This window comes from Pseudopodoces humilis, chromosome 16 (assembly GCF_049639895.1).
Source record: "Pseudopodoces humilis isolate 2021_Gansu_Grassland_sample_001 chromosome 16, ASM4963989v1, whole genome shotgun sequence".
In the NCBI taxonomy this organism is placed as follows: domain Eukaryota; kingdom Metazoa; phylum Chordata; class Aves; order Passeriformes; family Paridae; genus Pseudopodoces; species Pseudopodoces humilis.
Window position 1 is genome coordinate 3,085,308 of NC_142215.1, and position 26,857 is coordinate 3,112,164.

General features: G+C 40.9%; 3 protein-coding genes across 8 annotated transcripts in view; 2 read left to right on the top strand and 1 right to left on the bottom strand.

Moving 5' to 3' along the window:
- The window catches only part of ASB7 (ankyrin repeat and SOCS box containing 7), a 28,846-nt gene extending 24,932 nt beyond the window's left edge, over window positions 1–3,914 (bottom strand). For all 3 annotated transcript variants that reach the window (XR_001331399.2, XR_015773978.1, XM_014251360.2), the window contains exon 1: window positions 3,818–3,914. The gene's annotated coding sequence lies outside the window, so the exon portion shown is untranslated. The remainder of the gene's footprint in view (window positions 1–3,817) is intronic.
- A 1,085-nt stretch (window positions 3,915–4,999) lies between these two features.
- LINS1 (lines homolog 1) lies at window positions 5,000–16,053 on the top strand. 2 transcript variants are annotated; one of them, XM_014251068.2, is made up of 8 exons: window positions 5,000–5,073; window positions 8,835–9,363; window positions 9,457–9,546; window positions 10,384–10,525; window positions 10,772–11,362; window positions 13,981–14,161; window positions 15,150–15,220; window positions 15,557–16,053. In XM_014251068.2, exons 2-8 carry the CDS (start codon window positions 8,959–8,961, stop codon window positions 16,045–16,047), a joined length of 1,971 nt encoding a protein of 656 aa, XP_014106543.2. In that variant the 5' UTR covers window positions 5,000–5,073; window positions 8,835–8,958; the 3' UTR covers window positions 16,048–16,053. The 2 variants fall into 2 exon arrangements, with proteins under 2 accessions (XP_014106543.2, XP_005521676.3); XM_005521619.3 differs by having other exon boundaries at window positions 15,150–16,053.
- Window positions 16,054–16,988: 935 nt separating this feature from the next.
- The window catches only part of CERS3 (ceramide synthase 3), a 42,807-nt gene continuing 32,938 nt past the window's right edge, over window positions 16,989–26,857 (top strand). The window contains exon 1 of one of the 3 annotated variants that reach the window (XM_088063229.1): window positions 16,989–17,072. The gene's annotated coding sequence lies outside the window, so the exon portion shown is untranslated. Of the gene's footprint in view, window positions 17,073–17,925; window positions 18,022–24,684; window positions 24,797–26,857 lie in introns of those variants that run through there. The other 2 variants (XM_088063230.1, XM_005521618.3) reach the window with 2 other exon arrangements.

The following is a 26,857-nucleotide window of genomic DNA, read 5'->3' on the forward strand; positions in this document are numbered from 1 at the left end:
CACTAATAATTATAGTAGAAGCAGCACTAAATAATAATAATAAGACAAACATCCTCATTATCTATTGATAATGTCTCATGTTTGTTATCAAAGAGATCTTAGACTTCTCCACATCAATGTGTCACTTCTTTAAAGTCACTGCAAACATCGTGTGGAAAATTAATTCCAACATATGTATACACTTACTTTAAAGAAAGTTAAAGGTTGGTACAAAAAGCAAGACCTCAAAATTCAGTGTTTTGCTTGTTCATGCAGACTCACAGAAAGACCTGATTCCTAAACTCTGAGATTACACATCCAAGAGCAGAATAAGGACCATAAGTTACTGATGTAAGCCTCACAACAAGGGAAGTGTACCATTACACATGACATTTAGTATTTGGCATAGACCTAATCAGTGTAGATCACAGTTGCCTGTGGTTGAAGTATTCCGAGACAATTAAATCAAATAAACAACAGAAAAAAGGAAAGCCCTGTGGAATAAGGATAATCACATCAACCTTCATTAGTCTCACAACTCACTTCTCCTACCCATTTCAAAGCTTGAACAAGCTAAATGTGTTCTCACTCAAATGGCATTTTAAAAATGGTCAATATATTTTTGACAAACTAAACAAACTAAACACAACCATCATCTTCAGCTGTCACTCATGCTCCTATTCCAGGAGCTCTTCAGACAAGAGAGTAGGGCAAACAATTGTGTTGTCATTTGCATTCTCATATCACAATTGTGAAGTTTCCAAGTAACATGTGAAATATCAAAATTTCACAGAGCCTTATAATCCTGAATATATTTTTCTGCTGAATGTTCCATGCTACAGCCCAGACAGACACCAAGTGAGGTATCCCTGTGGCTGAGATGAAAATCACCAAGCAACACATGCAAGTTTCTGGGCCTGAAAGCAATGAGTTAACAGTGCATGAATCCAAAACATTACAGAGGAACTGCTGCTTCAAAGGAAAGAACCCTTCACTCCTCACAAACTGTCATTAAAAATTACAAGTTTCTCGTGAGAGCTCCCATAAGGCCAGCTCGTAGCTCAGATGTACTAAATTTAAAATAACCAAAAGAGTTAATCCACAAGTGCCCCACCAACTTCAGGTGTTCACAGAACTAGAGATGGTGGTGTTACACACTAATAAGCAGCTGTGGTGTTGTTACATTCTGCAGGTGGGTGAAACTGAAGAACAAGAAGTGTCATTTTACTTCAATTATCCATCTCCCAGAGAGGTTGTGAGGTCTGACTTTGGGCCAGATGGAGAATCAGAGATCCCCCAGCTCAAGCAACTTCAGATCTGCAAACCTGAGGAAAACTTTGCCTTCAGAAAGCACAGCAACTACTCACCATCCTCAGCACCCCTACCCATACACTGGCAACCTTAAGCACAAGCAGAGCCCCATGAATAAAATTCTGCGATTCCTTCTGAAGACAGGACCTCAATGCTGATGCTAAAACAAGGCCTTAAAGCTGTTTTTTCAGTAGAGAATGCTGCATCAGGTTCACACAGCCAGAACCTCCTCCCTCAAGATGTGCTCTGACAAACTGCAGGGAGCTTGTGCTCTGCAGCATGCTTGGAGATCCTCGTGTACCAAGCAAAAAATATCAATTCTCCTCCAACTTACAGCAGTGCTATTACTAAGTTTTAAACAGCAAAAGTCAGATGGAAGCTTAGCCTTGTAAGTCATTAATTTATAGCAAGTGTTAATTGCTAAGATTTATGTATTTTCATGTGACTTACTATCATTAAAGAACCCAAACATCAACATTGCATGGAATGAGAGAAGCGGGAACCAATGGTGAGTTCAAACCACACTAAAGGAGACACTTCAGCCCTAATGATCACAGCACAGCTGATAAACCAACTGAGTGCTGCTTACAGAGTTTGTGTCATTCAACAATCTCTAGAAGTACATTTGATACACGTTTCTATTTAATACAGCCTTAAAAGAATCCAAGTGGACAAAATTTGTTTCATGTCTTTAGGGGACAAAGCAAGATTTTCACTGTGATAATATCATTCTGTAAGCACTCCTGGAACAAAACAAAACCATCCCTCAGACAGCACATTTCCTTTAAGGGTTGAGAATTCACAATGAGGAAAAACAAACCCAAAATGAGCATATAGCCTGAAAACTAAAGCTTTCTTTAAAAGGCTGCTATATTTGCAACAAGCTGCACTTCCTTCATGGGATCAAGAGCAGGACTTCAGTACATCAGTGATCTCTGTGCCTTGTTTCAACCATGTGCAAATTTCTGCCAGAAGTTAATTCCCTGATTCCTATGAACTCAATTCCAGTCTCTGCGTCTGAATCAAACTTTGCTGCACTGGAATTTCACACTAGGAAGGAACTCCACAAATCAAATGAAAACTTAGGTCTCCTGTTGAGAATAAATCCCAAAAACCCCCATGAACTGTCAGCACCAAGAGGTGTCCTGTTGAAGCAGCTACAGATCTGACATGAGAGGCGCTGGGTAGGGAAAAGGGAGTTATAATAAACTAAATTCAGATGAAACAGCTGTGCCCTAACTGCACTGGTAAGTTTGTACTGATGCACATCTGTCTCACCTATTAGCAGGAAAATCCCTCCTGGAATCACACTGGGCATGTCCACATGTTCTGCCATTACTTGTGCGTTATCAAAATGACACGGAAAACTTCTTCCCTGCACTTCCAAAGCATAGCTAAGAATTTGTTGCACTTGTGTTCTGGAGGAATTTTCTATTTAATCTTCAACACAGAGCAACTACTTTTTGTCTTAATCTAAAGACATCTGTATTGGAAAAATGATCCAGCCTTAACCAAGGCTGCTGGCAACAAATACTGCTCTTTCTCCTGCAGGCTAATGCTCAAAAACAACTGATTGCCAACAATGAACAACGTTTTGGTACAGTCAGTGACATCTCTGAAAACACAACACAGACCAGAGGGACCTCTGTGGACGGCACCTTTGCCAAAAAACCAAACTCACCTACATTTGAAACAGATTAAAATGGCTTCAAGACAGACTCTGCGTTAGAAGAACATGCAGAAACTCATGCATCCTTTGGAGCACGCTGACAGCAGGATGCAGAAAAAGACTGACTGACATCATTCACCCCCCCACTCTCTCTCCTAGGATCCATCTCTTCATCTCACCACGTAAAAAACGCAATTCTCCCTACAAACAGCTCTCCCCCTGAAACAGAACCTCCCTCCTACCAGCAGGATTGGTTTTGATGACTCCTTTCATTTTTTCCCCTTAAGCACCCAACAGCATCATCTTCTTCTATGATCTCAGCCCAAAAAGTAAGTACTTGTAAGCAGACACCACCCAATTAAATTAATTTCAATTTTTGCAGCTCCGTTACAACACACACACAAAAAAGTGACCCATGCATGAGTGAGGTATGACTAAACCAATATAATGCAATTACCATGACCTAGCCCAATGAAGATTTTAGAATCAAAACAGAAACAGAAGCAGTGCTAAACTCATAAATTTATAGGAAGACTTAAAGAAAAGACCATTTTAATGACCTAGAGCAAAGTAATTTTAAGTGACACCCCTGAGATGGGGACACAAAAACCCCATTAAGTATGCATAATCAAATTAACATCTGCAGAATAATTCTGGAAAATTATAAAGTGTTACGAGAGGGACTGTACTTCAAATGGAATTCAGATCTTTCAAACTTTAAAAGGTCAACAGCAAGTAGGTTTTAGGAGAACAAAGAAATCTAATGCTACCTATTCAAATCCATAAAAACACAAGAGGCCCCAATCCCAGCCAAACCATGTGTCTAGGATGACTCTGAGAGTCTAAATGAATCATCACCTTTCTGGGGGTTTTTTGAGCACTGCTTTCTCTCTTCTTTGTTATTTTGTTCTTTGGAGTCACTATTTTTAATTCTCCTTTAAGGCAGCTTAAACCTAGAAAAAAAATAAAATAAAAGTAGAACTGAGCCACACAACGACATAAAATAGAGAAATGAAGAACAGAATTGGTTAATAAAAAAGCGATAGCTGGGCAATATAGGAAGAGCCTTCACAAATTTGGAAGGAAAGGGGTTATTCATCAAAACCAGGATCTCTCCTGGAAAAGGAGGGCACTCTCTCAGGATATACTAAGGAGTTGAAGGGATAATAACGGCAGGACCGCTGCCCTGTCAAGGCAGCTCCTCCAGGGAATGGAAGTAAAGATAAGTGCTAAAGAATGGGACAGGAAGTAACCCAGAAAGCTGAGCTGCTGGGAAACCAAACCTCTCCCTCGCAGGAGTTCACGCTCCAGGAGCCGTCAGCAGCACACACACGCAGACACACACACACACACACAAAAAGCCGGCCAAGCCCCGGCGCACAGCCCCAAGGCCCGGCGGCCGCCCAGGCCCCCGGGGCGCCGCCGGGGGCTGGGGACGGGGACCCCCCTCCGCGGGCAGCCCCGGGGGCGGCCCGGAGTCCGCCGGGCTAGTGGGTAGGGGCGGCGGGGGGCTGCGCACCCCTTCCCAGGGGGGGCTGCGGGGGGTCCCCTCACAGCCCCGCACCCGCCGGAGGGGCTGCCCGGCGTGGGCGAGGGGAGGCCATGGGGTCGCGCCCCCCCCCCCCCGCGCCGCGAGAGACCCCGGGGCAGCGGGGGTTCCTTGCGTGCCCCGCGTGCCGGGGGGGGGCGGGCCGGGGGCCCCGGGCGCGCCCGCCCCCCGCGCTGGCGGCGGCGGCGGGCGGGGGGTCGGGGGGGCCGAGCCGAGCGGGGACACTTCGCTCCGGGCCGCCCCCCTCGGCTCGCGGCGGGGTCGGGGGGCGGGGACTGGCCCGCGCCGCGACCAATCCGCGCCACCCGCGCCGGCCCCGCCCCCGCCCGCGCGCCGCCGCCGCGCCACCATTGGGCGCTGGGCTGACGGCGGGCCCGCCCCCGTCCGCGCGCCGCCGCCGCGCCCCATTGGCCGCCGGGCTGACGGCGGCCCCGCCCCGCGGCTCCGCCCCGCTGCCGTAAAGCCGCAGAGGAGTGGGGGGGGTGGCTTTGCGACAGGGGGTGGCGGCGGTGGTTCCGGCGCTGTGACGGAGCGGAGTTTGGGCCTCGCGGTCCTCCGGGGGCGAGTGAGTGGCGAGCGTTGCCTGGCAGCGGCCGCCGGGCAGCGGGGCGGGACGGGCCCGTGCTCTCCGCGGTTCGGGGTGACTAAGCGGGGCCGCGGGCGTGCGGGTGCGGGGACCGAGAGGCGGGGCCAGGAGTGAAGAAGGCGGGGCCGGAAGAGGAGGGGCGGGGCTGTTGTTGTGTGGGCGTGGTTTGACTGTACGGGGACGGGGCCTTGGGGGAGCGAAGTGGTGGCGGGAGGCGCGGAGCCCGTGAGGGGTAGAGGGCGGGAGAAGGAAGGGTCGCCGGGTGGATCTGGGGCTCTCCGCGCTGTGCCGATGCCTGGCCGGGAAGCCTCGGCTGCCCTCAGTCCAGCAGCATGGAGCTGTGGGGGCTCTGGAGAAGCGGCAGCCCCGAGTGTCGCGCGTGGCGAGGGCTCTGCTGAGCACCCAGCGCTGGCAATGAGGGGCCGCTGAGGCGGGTCCGGGGCTGCTCCTGCCATCAGTGACTAAAGGCGCTCGGCAGAATTGCAGCCAAAGCATCCGGCGTGCTGAGGTGTCTCAGTTAACAGCGATTGCACAGCTCAGGTTATTTGCAGAAGGAAGGAAATGACAGTAATTGAGAGGCGTTTACAGTATTTAAGCACTGAGCAGAAGCTTATTTTTTATTGAGAGATGAGCCTCCGAAGTCACTGCAGGTACAAGGAGTCAAAAGTGTATTTTATTCCTTAAATGCTATGATCATTTCATTATAAGGTGGTCCACAGCCTTCAGATTCATACCCAGAAGTAATGGACTGAGGTTTCATTTCACTTTAGCAGACGTAATTTTTAAATGAGAAAAGAATGGGTTTTTGGATAGTGTTTCTTCCAAGAAGCGCCTTGAAGCTCATCTCATTCTATCCCCCTGCCATGGGCATGGACAACTTCCACTATCCCAGGTTACTCCAAGCCCTGTCCAACCTGGCCTTGGACAGTTCCAGGGATCCAGGGGCAGCCGCAGCTTCTCTGGGCACCCTGTGCCAGGGCCTCACCACCCTCACAGGGAAGAATTTCTTTCTAATTTGATGGGACTAACATTATCGATACCACCTTTTTATTTTTTTTTTTTTTTTAAGTAACACGAATTACTTACAATGACACACAGTAACTTGGAGATAAAAGTGAAGAGGCACAAACAAATTACTTATAATGACACACTAACTTGGAGATAAAAGTGAAGAGGCATAAGTTTGATTTTGATTTTAAAGCATTACTAATTATGAAAATGACATATAAAACCCTATTTATTTGGGTTTCTTACTTTCTGCATAGTTTTCTGTGTTTTGCCTGATCCCTCTGTATGTAAGGTTTTCAGAACTGTTTCCTGTTGTTTATGCAGGAGTCTGGCTCTGTGAGGCATTGCCTTAATTGGCTTTTAGATGTTGTCATGAATTACTCAGATAAATAATACAAATAAGGGTTGGAGTTTGTCACTACTTTTCTTTGCTCTTCAGCTTTGAGCTTTTCACTCTCATGCTGTGTCTGAAACAAATTTAGTCCTTGTCTGATATTTTCTCCCTCTTTGAAGTAAATGCCTTCAAAATAAGCCCCCTCACTTTTCATTTCCTTCAGTGACTTTTGTTTGTGAACTGTTGTCACATGTGAGTGAGATGTATCTTAGAGATGCTTTAGTAAAGTTTGCAAATTAATGGTGGAATATAAATGTGTTATGGGAGGATCCAAGAAAGCGCAGCCAATATCACGTGGAGAAGGTGAAATCTCACAGTGGATGTCCTAGAAAAGTTCCCAATCTATTCTGCCTTAACCACCTTGCTGGATTGTGTGAATTTGTACATGAGATCCCTGAATTTACCACCTAAGGTGATAATTCAAGTTCATCTCAAATATAGAAGTAAATGTGTTGAGATGATTTTGCTTTATTAGGTATTCATTTAGGAATAAAATTCAAGGCTAGGGACAATAGCTATATAAAATATTCAGAGTGATTTCTGAATAAATTTTATGAGGTTTCAGGTCATAAATTTCCACCTCAAGTAGAATTCTGAAAAGATTCTGCAAATGAAGAGGGAATTTATTGCCTGAAATACCAGACTTATTCTTAACATCCAACAAAATGTGGAGTATGGGAAAGGATGGGGGAAGGGTTCTTGGTTCTATCAGGTGAGGAACATGCTGTAACATTTTTGAGTTTTCAGGTCAGCCCTTGCTGAATTTGTCTTTAAAAATACCACTCCAGAGGGAATTGTAGATCACTCCTGCAGGCAACTTCATGCTCTCAAATTTTAACTGCTTTTCTGAGGGAGATGCTTCCTGATGGTGGGAGAAGTGATGAGTCAGGGTAGCACATCTTGGTCTACCTCTAATCTTTCATGCCTTTGGGAAACAATTTTGTCAATACATGCTTCAGTTGCAATGGAGAAATCAAGTTGTAAAAATGAAGGTGTAATTTTCAATGTTTGATGTTGTTTTTAAAACTTGTGAAGATTATATGAGGCATTTTTGTTCTAGTTTATACTGACTTCTACAATTCCATTGTTTTCTAATATTCTCCTAAAAAGAAGTAGTGATTTCAAATATTCGGTCTGATGACAAATGCAGGTAGAATTGATACATAGATGGGAAGATCTTTAGAATTTCTTACTGATTGGAAGACTGAGCTGTTTTCTTCCTTTGGTAAGAAAGGGGAAATGTAGTATTTAAATAAAAGCCAGCTACAGGTGGATGGCTGTAGGATTCTACCTGGTTGATTGTGCCAGACTTAGAGATGGGGATCCAAAAAGTATGCAAAGTATGAAAATACCTAGAAGCAACTTAAGTCCCACTCCTAACTTCACCATAGATACAGGTAATATGTTCGTTGGTTTTAATTAAGAGGTCTGGTTAGAAAGCATATTAAAACTGCTCTAAAAAATAAATATTACAGATGAGCGTCACTCTTAATGCAGGTGAGAAAGAAATCCTGATGTTCTTAAGTTGTTTGGTTTTTTCCTGAGAAGATGGGTTACCTGTCTGGCTATTTACATTTTGGATAGAAAATTGTGAGGGCTTAGGTGCTCACACTTAATGCAGAGATTTAAATTCTTAATAGCTCTTCATTTTAAGCTGTAGCAAATATTCCAGTGCTGTGATTGAAAGATATCTTCCACTGATAGAGGGATAAAGATATTTTTTTTTACCTTTCCTGAATATGTTCAAGTGTTTTTGTTGACTCTTAATACATTTTACACTTTCTTTTTAAATTATTCTTTAATTTTCAGCTTCTTAATTGCTGTGCCCTTAAGGTCAGCCTACCTTGAGCCCATGTGCAGCAAAACTCAAGATTTGTCCTTCCTTTGGCTTACTTTTTTTTTTTTGAGACGTGTTTCCAGTTCCAGCATCAGTGGAACAATGATCATTGTCAGTTCAGAGGAAAATTTGCAGCTGAAATTTTGTGCCTGTTTTTGGAGGCATAATTCACAAAGGAATTTTGATTCTAGTAGTTATAGCAATGTAGAGAAAGATTTAATCCAAGTTCTCATATCTTTAGAAGTAGCCCCTAATAATAGTCATCTTTGGGTTTGTTAATTCCAGCAAATGAAGTTTGGTGTTGACAATATAATACTGCTACTGTGAACTTCTTCCCAGCACGGTAATTCTTCATTTTAATGTCTCACTGGGACAGTTTTGTGCAGCTGAATTTGCATTTTCAAAATAAGTTTAATAATGGTAGCATTAACTCTAAAAATGTGTTGCTCCTTTATATTTTCAATTTGCTTGCAAAGTAACAGCAAAATGTTTTATTTATAGGTAACTTAAATAGAAATGCCCAGTGGTGCTTCTACTTCTCTTACTGGATGAAAGCAACTTGGAAGCTGATTTGCAGTGAATAATCAGTGAAGACACAGCATTTTCTGGAATATTGCATGATCTCATGATGAAGATCTCTCTCCTGCAGCAGATGTATAAGGACGTCCTGGCAGGCATTCCCCTAGCAAAGGAAAGCCATCATTATTCCTCTTTAATTAATCTGTGTGTTGAGCAGCCACCAGGAGATGAATGCTGTCATCAGAAGCCTCTGCCATCTACTGCTGGTGGCGTTGGGAGCCATCAGGACACTGATATCTCAGATATTGTCCCTGCAGCAGATGATTTATCCAACAGCTTTGCAAACATGAGCTCCTCGTTCTGCCCACGAGAGGTGATGCTGCTCCAGCTCACCTTGATCAAAATGATGGTGGCAAAAGCAGAGTCCCAGGAAATTGAACCCCACACAAGACAGAAGTACTGTGAAATCTTTGTTCTTCTTCTGAAGGAGGCAAAAATTGACTCAAAATTGGTAACTTCTAAAAGATTATTTCATTTTTGTTAGGAAAGGAGGAAAAATAAAAAGGGATGTGCCTTAGATATTTTTCCTTTCATCTGTCTCCAGATTCACCTGCTTGGTTGTGACGATCGGCTGTTATCTCACATGGCCTCACAAAGTTTAGGATCTCTTGTGTATTTGCAGCTGAAGGAAGAGGTGAGTGTGACATCACTTCAGAGCTCAAAAAATGGCTTAGTGAACCTGTGGGTTGTTCCATTTGACTCTACAGCCAACTTTATAGTGTTTGTATTTTCTGAGAAACTTTGTTAGCTGTATTAGGAGAAGCCTGGAGTATTGAAGGCAAGAAGATCTGATGTGTAACAGAAGTGTGGAGTGTCTTTATAGATAAAAATCTGGAATTTTATGAAACTCATTTAAGGTAAAATGGGTGTAGATGACAATAATCTCTTTAAGGTTGCAATACAGATACTAAAAAAAAAGCCATGATCTAGACTATCAGTATTTTTACTGGTTGATGCAGTAGATAAAAATGAATAATAGCCTCTTGGAAGTTAATAAAATGCTTTACTGTATCTTCTTGTTTGAATATCCCAATTACTTGAGTTTTTTTTTTAAATTGGCTGTATATTTAGTTGAATATGTATTGGAGTCTCCATAGTAGCATCCTGAAAACAGATTTATTTCATAATTATGTTTGTAATATTTCTTGCCAAGTTGTCTGGGAATTATGAATTCAGATCTGGTTTGTCTACAGAATTATCTGATTTTCGGTATATCACATGACATCAGGAGGTTTGGTGTTCCCTTTTTGGAACGTACAGATAATTTCAATTGCATACATGTGTTGCTTCATGCTTTGTAATTAAAGACCTAATTAATGGCCCAGGACAGACATTGTTTCTACCTGTGTTTTGTCTGTGCCTACATTAGAATCTTCTTAATGTACAATTTTAAATAATTTTATTATGATTTAATGTAATTTGCATAACAACTGAGACCATATTTGATGGGTTTTTGAATTACTTTTCTTAGGACGCCTTGAATGTCCCGTGGCTCAGCTTTTGCCTGAACACGCTGTTGGGGTTCCCCGGGAGTGCCCGGGTGGCCGACTGCCTGCGGACTCTGGCTGCGATTCTCAAGGAGACGCTGAAGGACGCGCTCGTACCCGGAGCAGGTACCGGGGGTGCTGCGGCGGTACCGACACGCGGGTGCCGCCAGGAGGAGCAACTCACCCGGCATTCTTCGGGAATAGTTCGGCTCCTGGACACCTCTTCTCTTCCTTATACCGGGGGTGACGAAGTGCTTTTAAAATGTAGTGGTTTGAACATATATATATTCTGAAAGTAGTCACAAGACGGATTTATTTCGTATTTACTGCTTTGTCTGTGTTAGGTCAATAATGTGCCTCTTGTTGCCGTAGGGGTTTTGAAGAAGCTGTTGGCTCCACTTGATGCGGTGCTTGAGGGATTTTATAATGCCATCCTGCTCCATCATTTTGACAGTCACCACTACACTTCACCTTATTCTGAAGCTACAAACAATCTGATCAGTTTTATAGATCTGCTTGAAGCACTCTTGGCTTCCAGAATTGAACTGGATTTACTGCTCAGGTGCCAGAGAATTTTATTTTTGAAAGTTTCTTATGTCCTCAACGTTATTAGCTCATCAATTCCTTATGTAATCAAGAAGAAATTCATTTTGCTTCTTAAAAAATGTATACTTTACAAGTCCAGAGAAGATGCTAAAAGTGGATCACTGTTCTTACAAGCCCCATCTTTGTGTGAGGATATGCTTGCACTGAGTAATGCTGTTCTGCAGGTTGTGAATTTGACTTGGCTTAATCAGATCCCACTCAGTGGAAAGTCCAGCTACTTTGGAAGCAGTGAAGCTGCTCCTGGACATGATTCTCAGGGTAGTTCTGACCAAACTGTTCTCAGAGCCTTAAGTCTGGTTTTGCTTAAAGCACTGGAATTCAAGATTCACAACTCTGCAACAGAAGCAGAAATCAAAGGTAACAGTCCATTTAAATTTTGTTCATTAAGCAGCAAGAGTTTGAGCTTTCAGATTTTGTAGTCATAGCTCATTAAGACTGTAAATAGATTTCAGCTGAATTAGTGGTTGTGGGAGGGAGCTGTGTCCTGCTAATTAGTTGTCTCCTTTTGCATTTTATCAAATCCTTAGCCCTGTGAGATGTTGGGCTTGAAACAGCTGCATTTGGGATTGAAAATTTTCCTGTTAAGAACATTAAGCCAGCTTGAGAACACCAGGTTCTTCAGCTGGAAAAGAGTCCATAGCACAATCAGCAGCTCTAATCAGGGTGGGTAACTGAAAGGAACTGCAGGTAACACTCTTCCCTTTTCTAAGGTGGAGGTAGAACTTTAAGCACCATTATGCATTTATTCTATTGAAGGTACAAAGCATTACTGTCAGCCAAGTAATGTAATGAGGCAAAACCAGCTGTGCTATAGAAAGATGAAAATAAGGAAGCTCTAAAGTAAGGTACAGGGAAATTGTGGGACTTGACACAGATTCACAGAATGGCTTGGGTTGGAAGGGGCCTTAAAGATCATCTAGTTCCAGCCCTCTGCCATGGCAGAGACACTTTCCATTAGACCAGCTTGCCCCAAGCCCTATCCAACCTGGCCTGGACACTTCAGGGATGGGGCAGCCACAGCTTCTCTGAGCAACTTGTGCCAGCCTCACATGGAAGAATTTCTTCCTAATATCTAATTTAACCCTGCCCTCTGGCAGTGGGAAGCCATTCCCCCTTGTCCTCTCCCTCCAGGCTTTTGTCCAAAGTCCCTCTCCAGCTCTTTGGTGCACCTTTAGACACTAAAGGGAAGGGTCTCCGAGGTCTCCACAGAGCCTTCTTTTGTCCAGGTGAACACCCTGAACTCTCCCAGCCTGGCCTCAGAGCATCTCTATGGCCTCCTCTGGACTTGCTCCAGCAGCTCCACATCCTTATGTAAGTGGCTGTGTTCTTCACCCTGACAGGTCTGGCCCTTCCAGTTCCCAGGTGTGAGCATTCATTCCTCCATGGCTGCTCCATGGCTGGTTTGCTGTAGTGAGGGGCTGGCTTGGGGCAGCAGAAGGGCAGAGCTGCTGCAGTGTTGGGGCTGTGCCTGGCATGGCCAGGAATGCCATGGAAGCTGCGTTCCCGATGGGAGAGGCCGCGGTGCTGGGTCACACTGGGAGCCAGGGAGTGCCTTCTCCCTCCCTGTAAGACAGCACTAGGGTGAGGCTTTTTGTCCCAGAGACCTTCCTGGAATCCCATCTTCCCACCTGCTCTTTTCCCACTGAAAGCACCTGATGCACATCTGATGCTGTGTGAATGTGGATGTGCAGATTCTATGATCAAAGGAGCGTGCTGTCCCTGGATTACAGCCCTCAGGGAAAGCAATGGAAAAGCAGTTCAGAAGCAGCATTTCTAGACAGGCACTAGTGAGAATGGGCATTCCTGTATTTACTGATTATGTGGTCAAAAGTAATTTCTATTCCTTTTTAAACAAAGGTGAATTTTTACAGCATTTTAAATACATTGAGGGATTTTAGTAGAAATTCTAGATGTAAGTATTATTTTACTTTTTATATTTCTTGCTAGGTAGCAAGCCTAAAACCGATTTTTAATTCATCTGTGCGGAAAGGCTACAACTTCCATAAAGACAGCTTGTGAAACTTTTTCCAGATTTTTGGAAGATGTTATATTTGTGATGTCATATGCATTCTTAAAGATTTTTAAGTATTTGTAAAGAGTATTTTACTTGTGATCCACCTTCTGAAAAATGTATGGAGACTGAGATTGTGTAAGAACAAGTGAAAAGAAAAAATGTAGGCTATATCCATTTTAGATGTCTCTATGAAAATCCCTTCTCAAAAACATTCTCCTTTCTTTTGTAGATTCATGACACAAAAATGAGTTTTTAAATTAGATTCAAACACCCCAACTATCAAGAGGAATTTCAATTTGAAAGTAATGGTACTTCCTTATTTTAGTGACATTACAGGAAGTGTTTAAAACAAGCACCTAAATGCTTTATTATGCTAACTTCCCTTTCGGGAAGCTGCTTGATCTTCTTGCTATTAACATGGATTAGAGTGGCTTAACTTTAATTAATTTCAATTTTGAGAGTCATTTCCAGATTCATAGGGAAGATTTTTGGTCCGAAGAGTAACTATTAATAACAAAGATAATTTGATGTTCCTATTATTTGCTAGAAGGAAAAATGAATCTTAAAGTCAAATGTTAAGGAAAATCACATAGTCATGTGGTAAATAAAATGTATTTCAACATTGCTGGAAAATTTTCTGGTTTTTAAAACCTTGAATGTATGGTGTGTTACATCAGAAACTGTTCTGTGGTATCTCATTAGTACTTAAGGTATAAGATTTTTGACTTAAGGGAGAGAGTCTCTCTGTCTAATGAATACAAAGTGATTTTTATGAGTAAGCTACTGCATTAAAGCAGCAAGAACTAATCTATAAAATTTGATGCTGCAATAAATCAATTGAGCTAAGGAAAAAACTGCATTCATAAACTGTTATGCACTGTTAATTTAAAAAATAAAGAGTCTGCATTGTTTGGCAATAAAAAATGTATAGCAAAGTTCATGGTTACTTCTTTTTTTTCAGGAGACTTTGAGAGTTCCATGTCCCAGCTGTTGGTGTTCTGGAGGAGTCATGTAAAGCCTTCCCCACAGTCTCACCCAGTTGTGCATCACTGTGAATGGCTCTCCTTGGTTTTCATGGAGCAAGATGATGACATGTGGGAGGCTGCTAAAGCTTTATTACTCATCTATTTAAAATTTGATAGGTCAGTGTATTTTATTTTTTTCCTGACAGAACTATGAAGAATTGTACTTCAGTGAGGTTACTGTGACATTCCCAGTGGTTGCTTTTGTTGGAAGGAAAATTATTTTTTCATAATTTAAAACCCCCCCAAACCTCAGGATGATGTAATAATGTGTGGCATAAGAGCTGATAATTTAAGTCTTTTTTGGATGGAAATGGGAGTTGTGAAAGTTTCCTATTAAATAATTTATCATATCCTGTAATTCAGCATAATTGACTTCATGTCTAAAATAGTGGTTAGACAGATAAAAAGCAAGATTGCTTCCTTACAACACTGAAGGCTTGACAAGAATGGGATATTAGAATTAAACTTTAATAATTCAGGTACTTCTGGCAAAGTTTATAAGGATTGGCCCTATGGGAATTCTAGCTACTTGATAAAAATGGTTATTGCTAACAACTGAAAAGTGTTCTTCATGGATTTGTCCTGCACGTACAATGCTTCATTGTTGTTTAAATTACCATACAAGTTATTATTCTGATTTATACAAGGCCCTCAAGCTTCAAGTGGGAGGAGAGTGCAAGTAATACCTTACATACACACAATTATTAGACATTTAACTACAAGTAGGCTCCTCTTCCAGTGTGTGTAACATTCTGAAAGTTAGTCTGAATTCAGGTTAACAAAAATATTAAACTAAGATTGTTTAATATTTATATTAAAGTACAGTTTATGTATTGTAAGTAACTTCATTTACTGCAGGAGGTTTCCTAAGGAGTGCCTTTTAAGGCCTGCTTTAAGTGCTTTGGCTTCCTGAGCTGTTTGATCTCCTGCTCCCACCTGCCTTCATTCTTTCTCCCTCTGATACAAAAATTTCTCTTTTCTATTTTTGTTCTTACTTTTTCACAAAATTTAAAAAAGAGCAAGAATCCATCTTCTGGATACTACTGCTTAAAAAAAATAAAAAAATGTAAACTTCCATGAAATGATTTCCTGGCTTACTTTCCAGGTTGCGGTGTGATGCTGCTGATAACCCAAGCCAAAAAGAAGAGGAATCCTGGAAGTTCCTTGTACATGCAGGTGGATATAACCCACACTGTATCTTTTTATTTTTTCTGGAAAAGATTGCATTTGATTCCACAGTACTTCTAGATTTTTTGATTTCATCAGAAACGTGCTTTCTGGAGTACTTGGTCAGGTACTTAAAGCTTCTTGGGAAGGAGTGGCATCAGTTTGTAGATGTCTGTAACCATTTCGATACCAGGCACAGCACTTTCCACACAGTTTGTTCTGTCAAGCCCCCTGACCAAGAAAAGCAAAGCTTTGTGACTGGGGAGAGTTTGCAAAATGCTGTTTGTGAAGCAGAATCACAGACTCCGATGTCTTTGATTCCTCACAATTGCCCGGTGTTTACAGCACAGCAAGGTGATAATGACGCTGCAGAGTGGAACCAGTCTGACTCACTGACCACCACTGATAGCACGTCCCTGCTTGGTTCTCTTCAAAGCCTGGTTAATTATGACAGCTCAGAGGACTCAGAGGTGGAATCAGATGGAAAAGAGTGCTTGGTAAACACAAAACAATTGCCTTCAAACAATGAGGGTGAGGTGAGGAGGAGGGAAACTCGTTGCAGCTGCAGAGATGATGACCAGAATCCACGCACATCTGAAGTGTCACATCTGAAACTGAAGGGATGTCGTACCTCATCCTGTCGGACTTGTATGGCATCTTCAGATAACATTGCTCCCCTGAGAGTAATGCTTTGCAAATCAACAAAGTGTTTGGAAGAGCTGCAAGAGGCTATTTCTAGGTTGCAGAGAAGAAATCTTTTCCCATATAATCCATCTGCATTGTTGAAACTACTGAGCCATGTTGAGAAGATGAGTAAATCCGTGAATCTGCAATAATTCAAAGTGTTCTTGTGGTTTTTTTTTAACAAGTTCACCAGGGAATATTTCCATGAGGTTAATGACTTCTAAAGCTCATGCCTCTTCACTAGTCAGTGCATTTACCTCAGGCAGGGTAAACATGGATTTGATTGGCACACTAAAAATCTGGAATTGCATCCAGTGATATGATCCATGACCTGAGGTTCCTAAGCTCATTCATGATGTGTATGTCAATGTCCAGTAAATAAGGATTAATTTTTGGATATTCCACATTTTATAATAACTCATGTGAAAGCGTTTTAAAATACATGACAATTAAAGTATTGTCAATTATACTTGATGTAATTCTATTCTTTAGTTCATTGCCAGATTGGTAGTGGTTTATGGACTACAGGGCAAAGTTAATGCAACACTTGACTGCTTAGAAGTTGGGCTAAATAATATAGCTGGGGACAGTTTACTGTTTATCCTGTAAATATAATGTGTCCTGCATTGGTGCACTGCCCAAAGTGGACCTTCGGATGTTTATATTCTTTCAATTAAAATAAAAGGTAGATGTGAAGTTAAAGCATATATTGTCTATGGAAAACTTTAGTTGGGCATTATATCTTTAATTAAGCTTAGGTAATGCAGAAGTGACATTCCAACAGAATTTTTTGCATCTGTCATGCATTTCCTAGAAGTATAGGATGTATGCTTTGTAAGTTTAAATCAGAAAGAGAATTAGAAAGTAAGTGACTCCAGTGGGACGGACACTGAAGATGTTAAATTATTATACTTATATCTTTTATTAGATGTAATTTGAATAACCTGAAAAGTAAAGTGTCTGAGAGTTTGCCTGGGGGAGTGAGTTCAGAGCAGGATCCAAGGCAGGGTGTGCACTTAGCAGGAAAGCACCTGATGCTGCTGTGTTTAACCTGCAGCTTGTAATGATCTGCCAAGGGTTAGGCACTGGGAAAATACTGGCAACAGGAACACTGGAAAAACCTCAGACCTCTTCAGAACTGTGGGAAACAGCTTTCCTTTAGGATCTGCTCTTGAAGGTAAGTGCTCTGTTCTGATTGAGAACAAGGAAGTACTGTCTTCCCTTTGAGTAGAAATTTTGTGTTAAATTAATATAGATACTAAGATGAGCAGTCTCTGGAGCAGGTTGCTGACCTTCAAATCTCTGTAGCTATCTTCTAGATTGGTCTTTAGTCCTGAACTGGTGAATCAATGCAATTGGGAGAGGAAGAAAACTGGGTGTAGTTTATGGGATCCTTTAGCTGGCAGTTCCAGGGCTCTCCAATGCCTATGAATTCACAGACAGGAAGGTTTGGACCTCAGTCGTACTCCTTCAGGATGACAGCAGTATTTTAGGTAGGAAGGAGTGATTCTCTTCACTGGCATGAAGGAGATCTGGATATTAAGGGTGTTTGCTGTACCATGGTTTCTTCCTGAGGTCACAACAGCTGTAGTGCAGAGGGCGGGGTGGGAATGTCAAGGAAGGGAAACCTTTCCATTCATGCCTGCAGTTATTGTAGTTAAGAACTAACCCTGGAGTTGTCCAGGGCAGCAACATGCCTGTCTTCTCTTTATGTTTGAGCTCAGTTATGCTGTAGCTGCTGAGTTGCTCATTTCTGTCACGACTAAAACCCCTCTGGGCCTGTTCAGAGATGCAGTTCCAGACAACTTGGGAACTTTTCATTTCAAACACAGGAAGTGCCATGGGTGAAGTGGTTGAGCAAGAGTCTCTCAAGTTCACACAATTTTCAGAGTAGGTAGGTACTTAAGTTTCAGTGAAATCCTTTCCACTATCCTCACTCCTTTTCTAATCTAGCCTTTGCTGACTAGTTTATTTTAATTGAGTAATTCCATTGTTTGCACTGAACACAGGATTGTTCAGCGTTTCTTGGTCTACACTTTGCCAGTTGGAAGTACCTAAATTGCAGCAATATCTCTGACACTGATATGATAAGCTGAGTGGAAAAGGTAGAATGGTGATAATTTTGGGTAAGTCCTAGTCTTATTTGTCAGTGATTACTACAACTACATAAGCTTCTATAAAGAGTTTAAACATCTCAGAACTGTGTGTAGAATGTAGCAAGAAATGTAGGAGCCCATAACCTGATTTTTTAAATACAGCAAATCCAATTGCAGTCCAATTGTATTTAATTCTTACAGGCTTGAGGCTGATTGTGTGCCCACCTGATGATTAGAAGTGGTCATTCTCACATGTTTCCCTTCTCAGAAAACCATTGTTTTAATTCTCAGAATGTTTTAGTTGTAAAAGTGGGTAAATATAGTTTGTATCTGGCAACTAGATACCTTATTGTGTTGATATTTTACCATTTATGACCTGAGATGGAGTTAAATTGATGAGTAAAGGGTTTTTTTATTGCACACAAATTGAGGGTGAGCGATGAAAGTGGATTGGAGTTCTTTGGCTGTATTGAGAAAACCAACCACAAAAAAACCAGCACCTTGCTAAAGAATTTGTATTTTAATCAATTGGTGAGTATAGAAAGTGGTTTGGGTTAGGTTTTGGTTAGGTTTTTTCAATCATAAAAAGCTTTTAGGCACAGCTGTTATTTCATGTGCTAGAGCAAATGAATTCACCTGCAGAACCTGTTACCAATGTTAAGTTAGAACTCAGGAATTAGGTCAGTGATTACCAGGAGATCAATGTGCCTTACCTTTGGGTATTGATAGCTGTCAGCTTTTCTTGTATTATTTCAAAGCAAGACAGAACAAATCAGGTGACCTGTGTGGAGGCAGCTTTCTGTCTGAGGATTCCTCCTGAAGTGTTCACCGTTTGCCATTAATGGAGTTGTTTGGTGGAGTTTACCTTCAACATCAATAGAATGAGTTAAGCTTTAATGAAGTGAGCACCAGAAGTTGCTTACAGGATGTGCTTTTTAAAAAGAACATTTTAAACTTTTTAACTGAATGTTTGTAGAGCTTGACTGCAGCTACAGCTGAATCCAGGTGGTTCCACGATTGTGGTTCTTCAAACTGGATTTTCTCCAGTATTTTTATGGCTGCTTTCCATTCTACTTTTAAGACTTGCAGTACAAGTTTTAATCCTGTAACACAAGAATAAAAACCAACCTTGGGAACCTCTACACTTGCAGTAGCCTTGTAAAGCTGGGAATAGGGAGCCTTGGTTGTTCCCTGGTTTATCATTGTAGGATAAGTTTTGTTTGTACATCTTCCAGAGTCAGTCTGGGATGGTTTCTGAAGTCAGTATCAGGGATTTATCACAGTGTCAGTAGGAGTGAAAATATAACAATGACATTTCAGGTCATAACAATGTTACTTCAGTGTATTTTCCCTTAGAGTTATCCTAATGAGTTTGTAAATTCTTGTTGTATTTTGTTCAACCTTTCTGGGCCGCCTTGGTTCACTCTGAAACCTTGTTAGAAGCCAATAGTGCGTGTCAGAATGGATGGCAAACAGTCTTTTACTGTCACTACCTCCACAGCAGGCATGGACCTGGACTTAGTTGAGAAACATCTCAGGGATTTAAGCTTTTATAAGTTATTATCTTCTTAAATGTGTAAATGACTTTATTGCTGATAACTGACAGACACTCTTTAATGGACCAGCTAGCTTAGTGCTGGCTTACATCATGAATGGAAGGAATAAAATACACTTTATGATAAAAATCTTGCATGGAGAATTACAATATCCTTAGTTATTTCTGGTTCCTACTTTCCCTGTACTGCAAAACATGGGTTTTGCCAGTCAGCAGTGCCCTTTTAGGAGGGAGATTTGAAAAAAAAAAAGTGAATTGTTGGAAAAAATAGCACACAACCTCAAAAGTGAGCACTGCTGAATGTTGGCTTCCTTAAAGTTTGTAGGGAAGGTTTGCAAGTTCATATTCTGGAATTGTAGCTGCTAATTGGAGTTGTCCAAATGTCTACCCCATCTCATCCTAGTTCTTGAGTGTTAAAAATTAATATTTTCTGTGGAACTTCTTTGAAGTTCCAAATGCCCTTAGCATTTGGAGGAAGTAATAGGCACATATTAATACATGAATAATAATTTGAAGTCTATTTTGCAAAGGAATGTATATTGATTAAGTGAAAAAAAGACAAACTACAGAATCCTATATCCTTATTCCTTTCCTTGCTGGAAAGGAAAAAGCTTTATCTTCAAGTGTAACACTCCAGGGTTTGTCAGATCTTGGAGTAACTTTGTCACTACAGACTTTTCATGGCTCTTTCATACAGGGATTTAACTGAAACAGAATTTTACCTCTAGTGCTTGGCTTCCTTGATAATATTTATATTCTTCAAGAAATTGTGCCTTTCTGCTGACACCATTACAGCTACTGTGGAAGTTAGGCAAAGACCCATTAAGCAGCAAACACCAAACTCAAGTAATTTTTAAAAAAATTTGGTTATCTCCTCTAGGGAGACCCCAGTACTTGGTCAGTTTCAACAGAGCATTGGTCCCTCTAAAGGAGGGTTTCTTCATCTCAGCTAAAATTACTGACCAGTATGATGCCACTGTTTTCTGTAATTGTCACTTAGGAGCTGATGCAGAAGTGGGAATTATTGGGTGTGAAGTATCAAAGGAATTGTCTTTCAGTTTCACCAAGCAAATGCTCATATTTTATGTTTTCTGGGGGTGGATAAAGATTGATGCTCCAAGAGTCACCCAGTAATGTACTCAAACAACATTTGCAGCATTGTCTTATGTCCAAGTGTTACAAATTGTTGAGGTTTATGTTCATACTGTTGATAAACCAGTGCTTCCAGCTCCAAGGATCAACAAGGCATCTTTTTTTTTTTTATCCTATGTTATTTCTATGTTGTTGGAGATTTATTAAGAAACTCTTTGGTTTGATTGAATTAATTGTTAGATCTCTTAATATTGCACCCAGAAGATTGTGTGAATTAGTCTCCTGCATTTTTAGATAGTGGCAGCACACAGGAGTGTTACTTGGATGAATTTGCAGTGCTGTAGGTGGAGAGGAAAACATGAATTTTGCCTTTGCAAATGTTTTGGAACAAACTTGGTGGAAGTTCCTTATATAGATAAGCAGTTATATTTGACTTTTCCTTAACAGAAAAAGGCTTTTGACAAGTATGGACAAGTTGATGCTAAGCCAAGGGAAAGGGGAAAAAGCCTTCTCACCAAAGATAATTTAAAGATAATTAGGATTTTGTATAAAGAATGTGTCACAACCAAACTGTGAGCAGATGAACTCTTAGCAAATCACATCTCTGTGCCCCTGGACATGAGAGGATTGTTAACTCCTGTCCGGGAGGCTTATTGATACACAGTGTGTTCAGCATGGAACATGGCCAAGGGTTTGTAACTTGAAAGGGAGAGCATAATTGTGGTGTTCCTGGCCTTGGTGGCTGAGAGTGTGAGGGAAATTGCTTGGAAGGCAGTCCCCAGGTAATGTCTTTTCCTGGAGCCTTTTTTCCTAAGACTGTGGCAGAGTGGATCAGCAGAAAAGTGTGTTCCTTCCCTTCATGGACTTTATCCTCCCACTATTGCTCCTGACATCCTCTGTTCACCCAAGTCATCTTTCATCTTCTTATTAAAGCCCAGATTCTCAAAGTAATGAATTTTCTTTCTGGCTAAAATTCATGGGAATCAAATTCTGAAACAATAATTTCAAAAGATTCAAGTGATTTGAAGATTTCAACCAGTGTGTTCAAATTTTCCTCATTTAATCCTGCAATGACATTTGTGGATGATAAATATTTTTTGCCTTAATGGTTGCTGTGTTCAAAATCAGGTATCTAGTCTCAATTATGACAGATGGCATTACTAATTAATTAGTAATGAGCCTCTCCTTAGTGAGCCTCTCCCTATAAGGATCTGGATTATGAATCATACTAGGAAGAAATGTCTTGAGGAAAAAGCTTTTTGAGAGATTTTTGAGACTTTTTCATTCCTTTTATGTAAGAGAAGGCTGGCATATTAGGAGAAGGTGTGAATTCCTGTGAAAAGGATCTCAGCTTGTAAACTACAAATTGTAATGATTTGAGTTATGATATTGTGATACCTGACACAATGATTCATTTTCAGGTTTTTGTTGATTCTTGAGGAGAAGAAAGTACAGGAATGTCAAGGTTTTTTACTTTAAACTTGAAGGAATTCTTGGTGGCAAGGAGATGGGTGGTGAAGAGAGAATTCAGAGTGCAAATGGTTATTAGATCAAATTGATTTCTGCTTTTCCTCCATGTATGCATATGATTGAGATTTGATTAACACTCTGCCATTGAAATAATGGTTAACAAAAATGGTTAGGTACTAACAGACAGTATATTTACATCATTGATTTTGGCTCCTCAGATTAATTCCAAGAATTTGTTTTTGGTTTTGTTTTTTTTTTGTATAAAGGGAAACAAAAGAAACCCTTAGGGGTTTTTGGGATGGTTTGGGTGTTTTGTTTTTTTTTTTCTTCTCCCTCTACAGGTGCCACCACACACAACAGCTCTGATTCTAGAAGTTTAAGATTTAATACAGTCTCAAAGATTTGCCAGGAGGGTTTTCTCTAGTGAGAAAGTTTATTGATACTATAAACTCTCTTATGTAACTGCTTGGAACCTCAGCTGAAAGCTCACACCCACTGTGTGGATTCACTGTAATTTATTATATGAATTCAGCTGGCTGGAAAAGAAAGAGGGACATTTTGTGACACTTTCTGTAAGAAGTGAATTTTTCTTGCTTTGTTGTAATACTTTTTTTGCTCAGAATTTATAAATAATTCCTGGTGATGCGTAAAATAATCGAGTCAAATACATGTCTCCATTATCTAGTTATATTTAGTTATATTATTGTATTTAGTTATATTTAATTGTCCAGTGCATGAGTAGATATTATGCTACGAGTAAGTCATAGTAGCATTTAAACTTTTAATTTTTTATTTTCTCTGTGAGATGTGCAGACTAAGGGGTTTTTTTTTTGTTTAATTTTATTTTTTTGCAGCATTCAGGTTTAAGACCCCTGAAGGATAAGCACTACAGAGGTGCAGAGATAATTGTAATGTCAGCGGGCACTTAGATCAAGGGGGTATGGTTAGCTTGTTATTTACCATGGAATATCTTTAATCTTGTAATAGTGTCCTATGTAGGTGGTGCCAGCCTAACAAATGCAGCTCAAAAAGGATTTAAAAACACGTGTTCCCTTCTTTTTTTGCAGCAGTCCTACATTTGCTCCAGTCAAACAAACTTATTTTTTTGCAATTTACCATAACAGTGAAGAAATTGTGGTTTTAGGCATAAGAGAGATGTTGCTGCCAATTACCTCTTCCATTCCTGGCCCAGTATTGGCCAAGTGATGTATGAATCAGCTTGCTCTAAGCTTTCCTAATTGGCACAAGGGTTCCTAAATCTTCCGCTTGGTTCACAGCAGTGGCTCGTTCAGATGTGGGAAAGTTTGGAGATCATTTAAAGCAGCAGCCAAGCCATAATCTTTTCTGAAATACCCTTTCATGTTTAATGTTTCTCTGGTGCATCAGGTTATTGAATAGTGCTCCTGGTTTTATGGCAGGACCAAAGATTTGCTATAGCCGCAAGATAGAACACCTAAAATTAAAGCAATGCTGTATGAAGAAACCCATGCTTTTCTCACAAGGGGAAATAAATGAAGAGGTTCCATATTGCCTGGGTCACATCTTTCATGCCAGACTTAAAGTTTCAGATGGAAGTTTCAATATGCTCAAAAGGAGTTGTGGGAGGGAAGGCCTGCAGGAGGGAACTGCTCCAGTGTTATTCCCATGTGGTTTAAGGAGTCTTGGAGCCCCAAAGTACTGATGGCTGGGGGCCTTATCAGTTACTATTTTGTGTTTTTTCCATTCTCGTGCTCTTCCACAGCCATCTGCTCCCAGCTTCCTTCTGACAGAGTGCTGGCTGAGATGGAGCTTTGGCTCAACTCTGACAAGTCTGGTCCCATTTCCTGGGTTGCTGTTTGCTGACTGCAAGCAGGAAGAAAAGGCTAATAAAAGGTTCTCTGCTCCTGGCTCCTCTGTGAGGTTCTCTTCTCCCTTTGAAACAACACTAATGTGTCCACCAGAATGGAAAGTAATGCCAACACTTCTGAGGGCTGTTATTTGTTATTTGAAACTGGGGAGAGCTACTGAGGAATGAGTTTCAGCTTGATTCCTTAGTCATGGAATGAGAAAAGAAATTAAACAATCAGGTTAAGTAAAACTGACATGTTTCTGTGGTATCTCTACCCAAACACTTACTCCATGTGTGCTTTCTTCTACTTTAGGAATTTCAGAAATTCCATTTTGGATCTTCTGAGGAACTGGAGGACTTGTAAAACATTCAGTTTTACTGAATGTAAGCAGTACAGGAAGTACTGCTGAGAATGGTCAATAGGAGTAGAAACCTTTCTCTAACTTTATTCAAAACCCCCCACTTCATCTAAACCCTGTCAGAGTGAAGTGATGCTTTTGGTGCTCCATTTTCTGCACCCTCAGCAGGCTCAGCATCCTCCCGTGCGTGTAGCAATATTCGGTGAGACAAATTCTCATCGTGCAACAAAACCCACGTGACTTCAAACATTTCTTCATTTGCTGTGTTGAAACGAGCAGGGAAGGCACTGGTATTACTGCTGCCGAGTTGCACAGAGTGATGTGGATGACATCAGGATTGCCTTCAGTCAGAAATCTTGAAGTGCAGCTTTGCTGGGTGGGTCTCAGAAGAATTTGAAAGGGTTCTGGAGATAGGGCGTGTTTACCTCGGTCAGAGTAGTGAGTGTGATGCCTCGTCCCTGCTAATGTGCTTCTGGTCTCTTTGACTGCAACATCAGAAAGGTAAGAGTTCCTTTTCCTGTCTTTTTTTCCTGCCCTGGTACATTTTGTTGGGGTTTTTTCCCCCTCTCCTTACATCAGCCTCTGTTCTGAATTGTCAACATTTGCTAGTCTCTAACACGGTTTCATAAGGGAAGAGTAGAGTAGCTCTTGAGTAGTCTTCACATAAAGAATGGAATGACATTAATGAGATTTTATATTTTGCCACTAAGTATTCCAACCGATGAGAACTGCTTTCTATTGAAGGAAAAAAGACAGTACAGGTTACAGTCGTAGCTTTGCCTTTCTACTTGTACATTATCCTGTTAAGTGCTTGCAAGAGCACTTCTTTCTGAACTGGAAGGCAGGAAATTTACTTAACAGGAATAAATGGGAACTAATGATAGAGAAGTGATTATATAAGAGAAAAAAAATCTTAAATTTGAGTAGCTTGAAAAAGCTACTTCTAATTTTATTTTAATGTAAAATGCTAAGAAAAAAGTCCGTTAAGAAATTCAGTTTAACAGAGGTTTGGTTTTTTTATAAGACTTATCTTTTGAAGCTCTGAAGAAACTTGTGCTATAAATAACACACCTAAACAAGCTGCCAGTAAAGATTATTTCATAATAATGCCACAACATTCAGATGGAAGCACCCCAATCATATTATTGCAACGTATCTCTGTTTTTCACTACCTTCCTAGCTCAGCCCTTCAGCTGGGTCCCACCACTGATGAAGAGGCTGTGCTTTAGCTGAAAATTTCCCTTGCATTTGTTAAGACATGAAAAGGATGTCAAAGTGGCTGAAATAATGAAAGACCAGTTCCATTCTGGCTCCTCCTCCAGCTGTCTTTGTGGATGGGGAATGTCTAGGCAGGTTGAACTGCACAGGAAGGATAACCAGGAGAGAGCTGGAACAGGGGATGCACAGCAGACTTGGTTCAGCTGCTGGCTCAGGGTGGTGTGGAGATCATCAATAGATGAGCTCCTGGCTCACACCATGGCTGAAGATTCTGATTTGGGAAGCTGCAAACAGAGCGCAGATGCACCAGGCCTGTCCCTTCCCTGCCTTCCAAGGGCTAATTTAAAACCTTGAGTCATTCACTGAAGGTGGAAAAGCCAAGAGCCTCTCCACCCTCAGGTGTCTTCTCTGATTCTCATTATTCTGCTGCCTCCACATGTTCTGTGGTACCTCTGTGCTCTCACTGCTTGTCCTGACCTCTGGGTACCCTGTGCTGCTCAATTCTTCTCTGCCCTTAACTCTCACCTTAAATAAGTGACGCACCTCTTGTAAAATCTCCATTATGTAGCTCAGCATTTTAGGTTAGACTTCAAGTTTGTATTTCAAATAAAGCTTTGGTAAGCTGCAAAAAACAATCCTTTTCGCATCTTTCCCCAATAGTAAAAATCTGAAGAAAAGTCTCATAATTTAAAAGATTTTTTTTTTACATTCTGATAGGTATTACTAAGTTCTCAAAGCAACAAGTGTTGTTCCTTTAGGTTTGTTCAAACTTTTTGTGGATTATTCATTTATTAAGAACGTCTAGCTTGGATAGGGTTAGGTTTTTTTTTCCAGCAACTACTTCTGATCTCAAAATTATTACAGTCACTTGAGTTATTTCATAGCTCTTTATTCCACTCTGTTCATGTTGTAGATTTTTAAAGCTTAAAAGTGGACATAGTTTGTGCTGTAACTATACAGTGAGAGAACTGAATTTCACTTTGCTCAGCAGCCTGCCATCACCTAAAACCATTTTAGCTGCTCAAAAATTATTTACCTTTAAATCGAGAGAGAGCATGGTGACTTGTACCCAGAAAATGAATTATTTCAAAGAAGTCTGGTTCACTTTTTTGTGGGTTTTTTTTTCCCTCACAGAGAACAGGAAAAATAAAAACTCACTTGCCACCTTAATTGAGATTTATTCAAAGTGCTATTTTTGCCTGCTCAATATAGTGCCCAAGTTACAAGGTAATGTGAAATAACAGTAAAAGAAGTAAAATGCAGTAATTGCTCTGTAATGAGGCACTTAAAGTGTTTACAGTTGAGATTTGTACAAGACAGGGAGTAAATGTGAAGTTAAAGGTC

Bases quoted from the DNA above. Each gene is read 5' to 3' on its own strand.
- LINS1 (XM_005521619.3), top strand. From the start codon at position 8,959: ATGATGAAGATCTCTCTCCTGCAGCAGATGTATAAGGACGTCCTGGCA. The intron at 9,547-10,383 runs GTGAGTGTGACA...TACTTTTCTTAG, and splicing joins ATTTGCAGCTGAAGGAAGAG to GACGCCTTGAATGTCCCGTG. The intron at 14,162-15,149 runs GTCAGTGTATTT...CTTACTTTCCAG, and splicing joins ATCTATTTAAAATTTGATAG to GTTGCGGTGTGATGCTGCTG.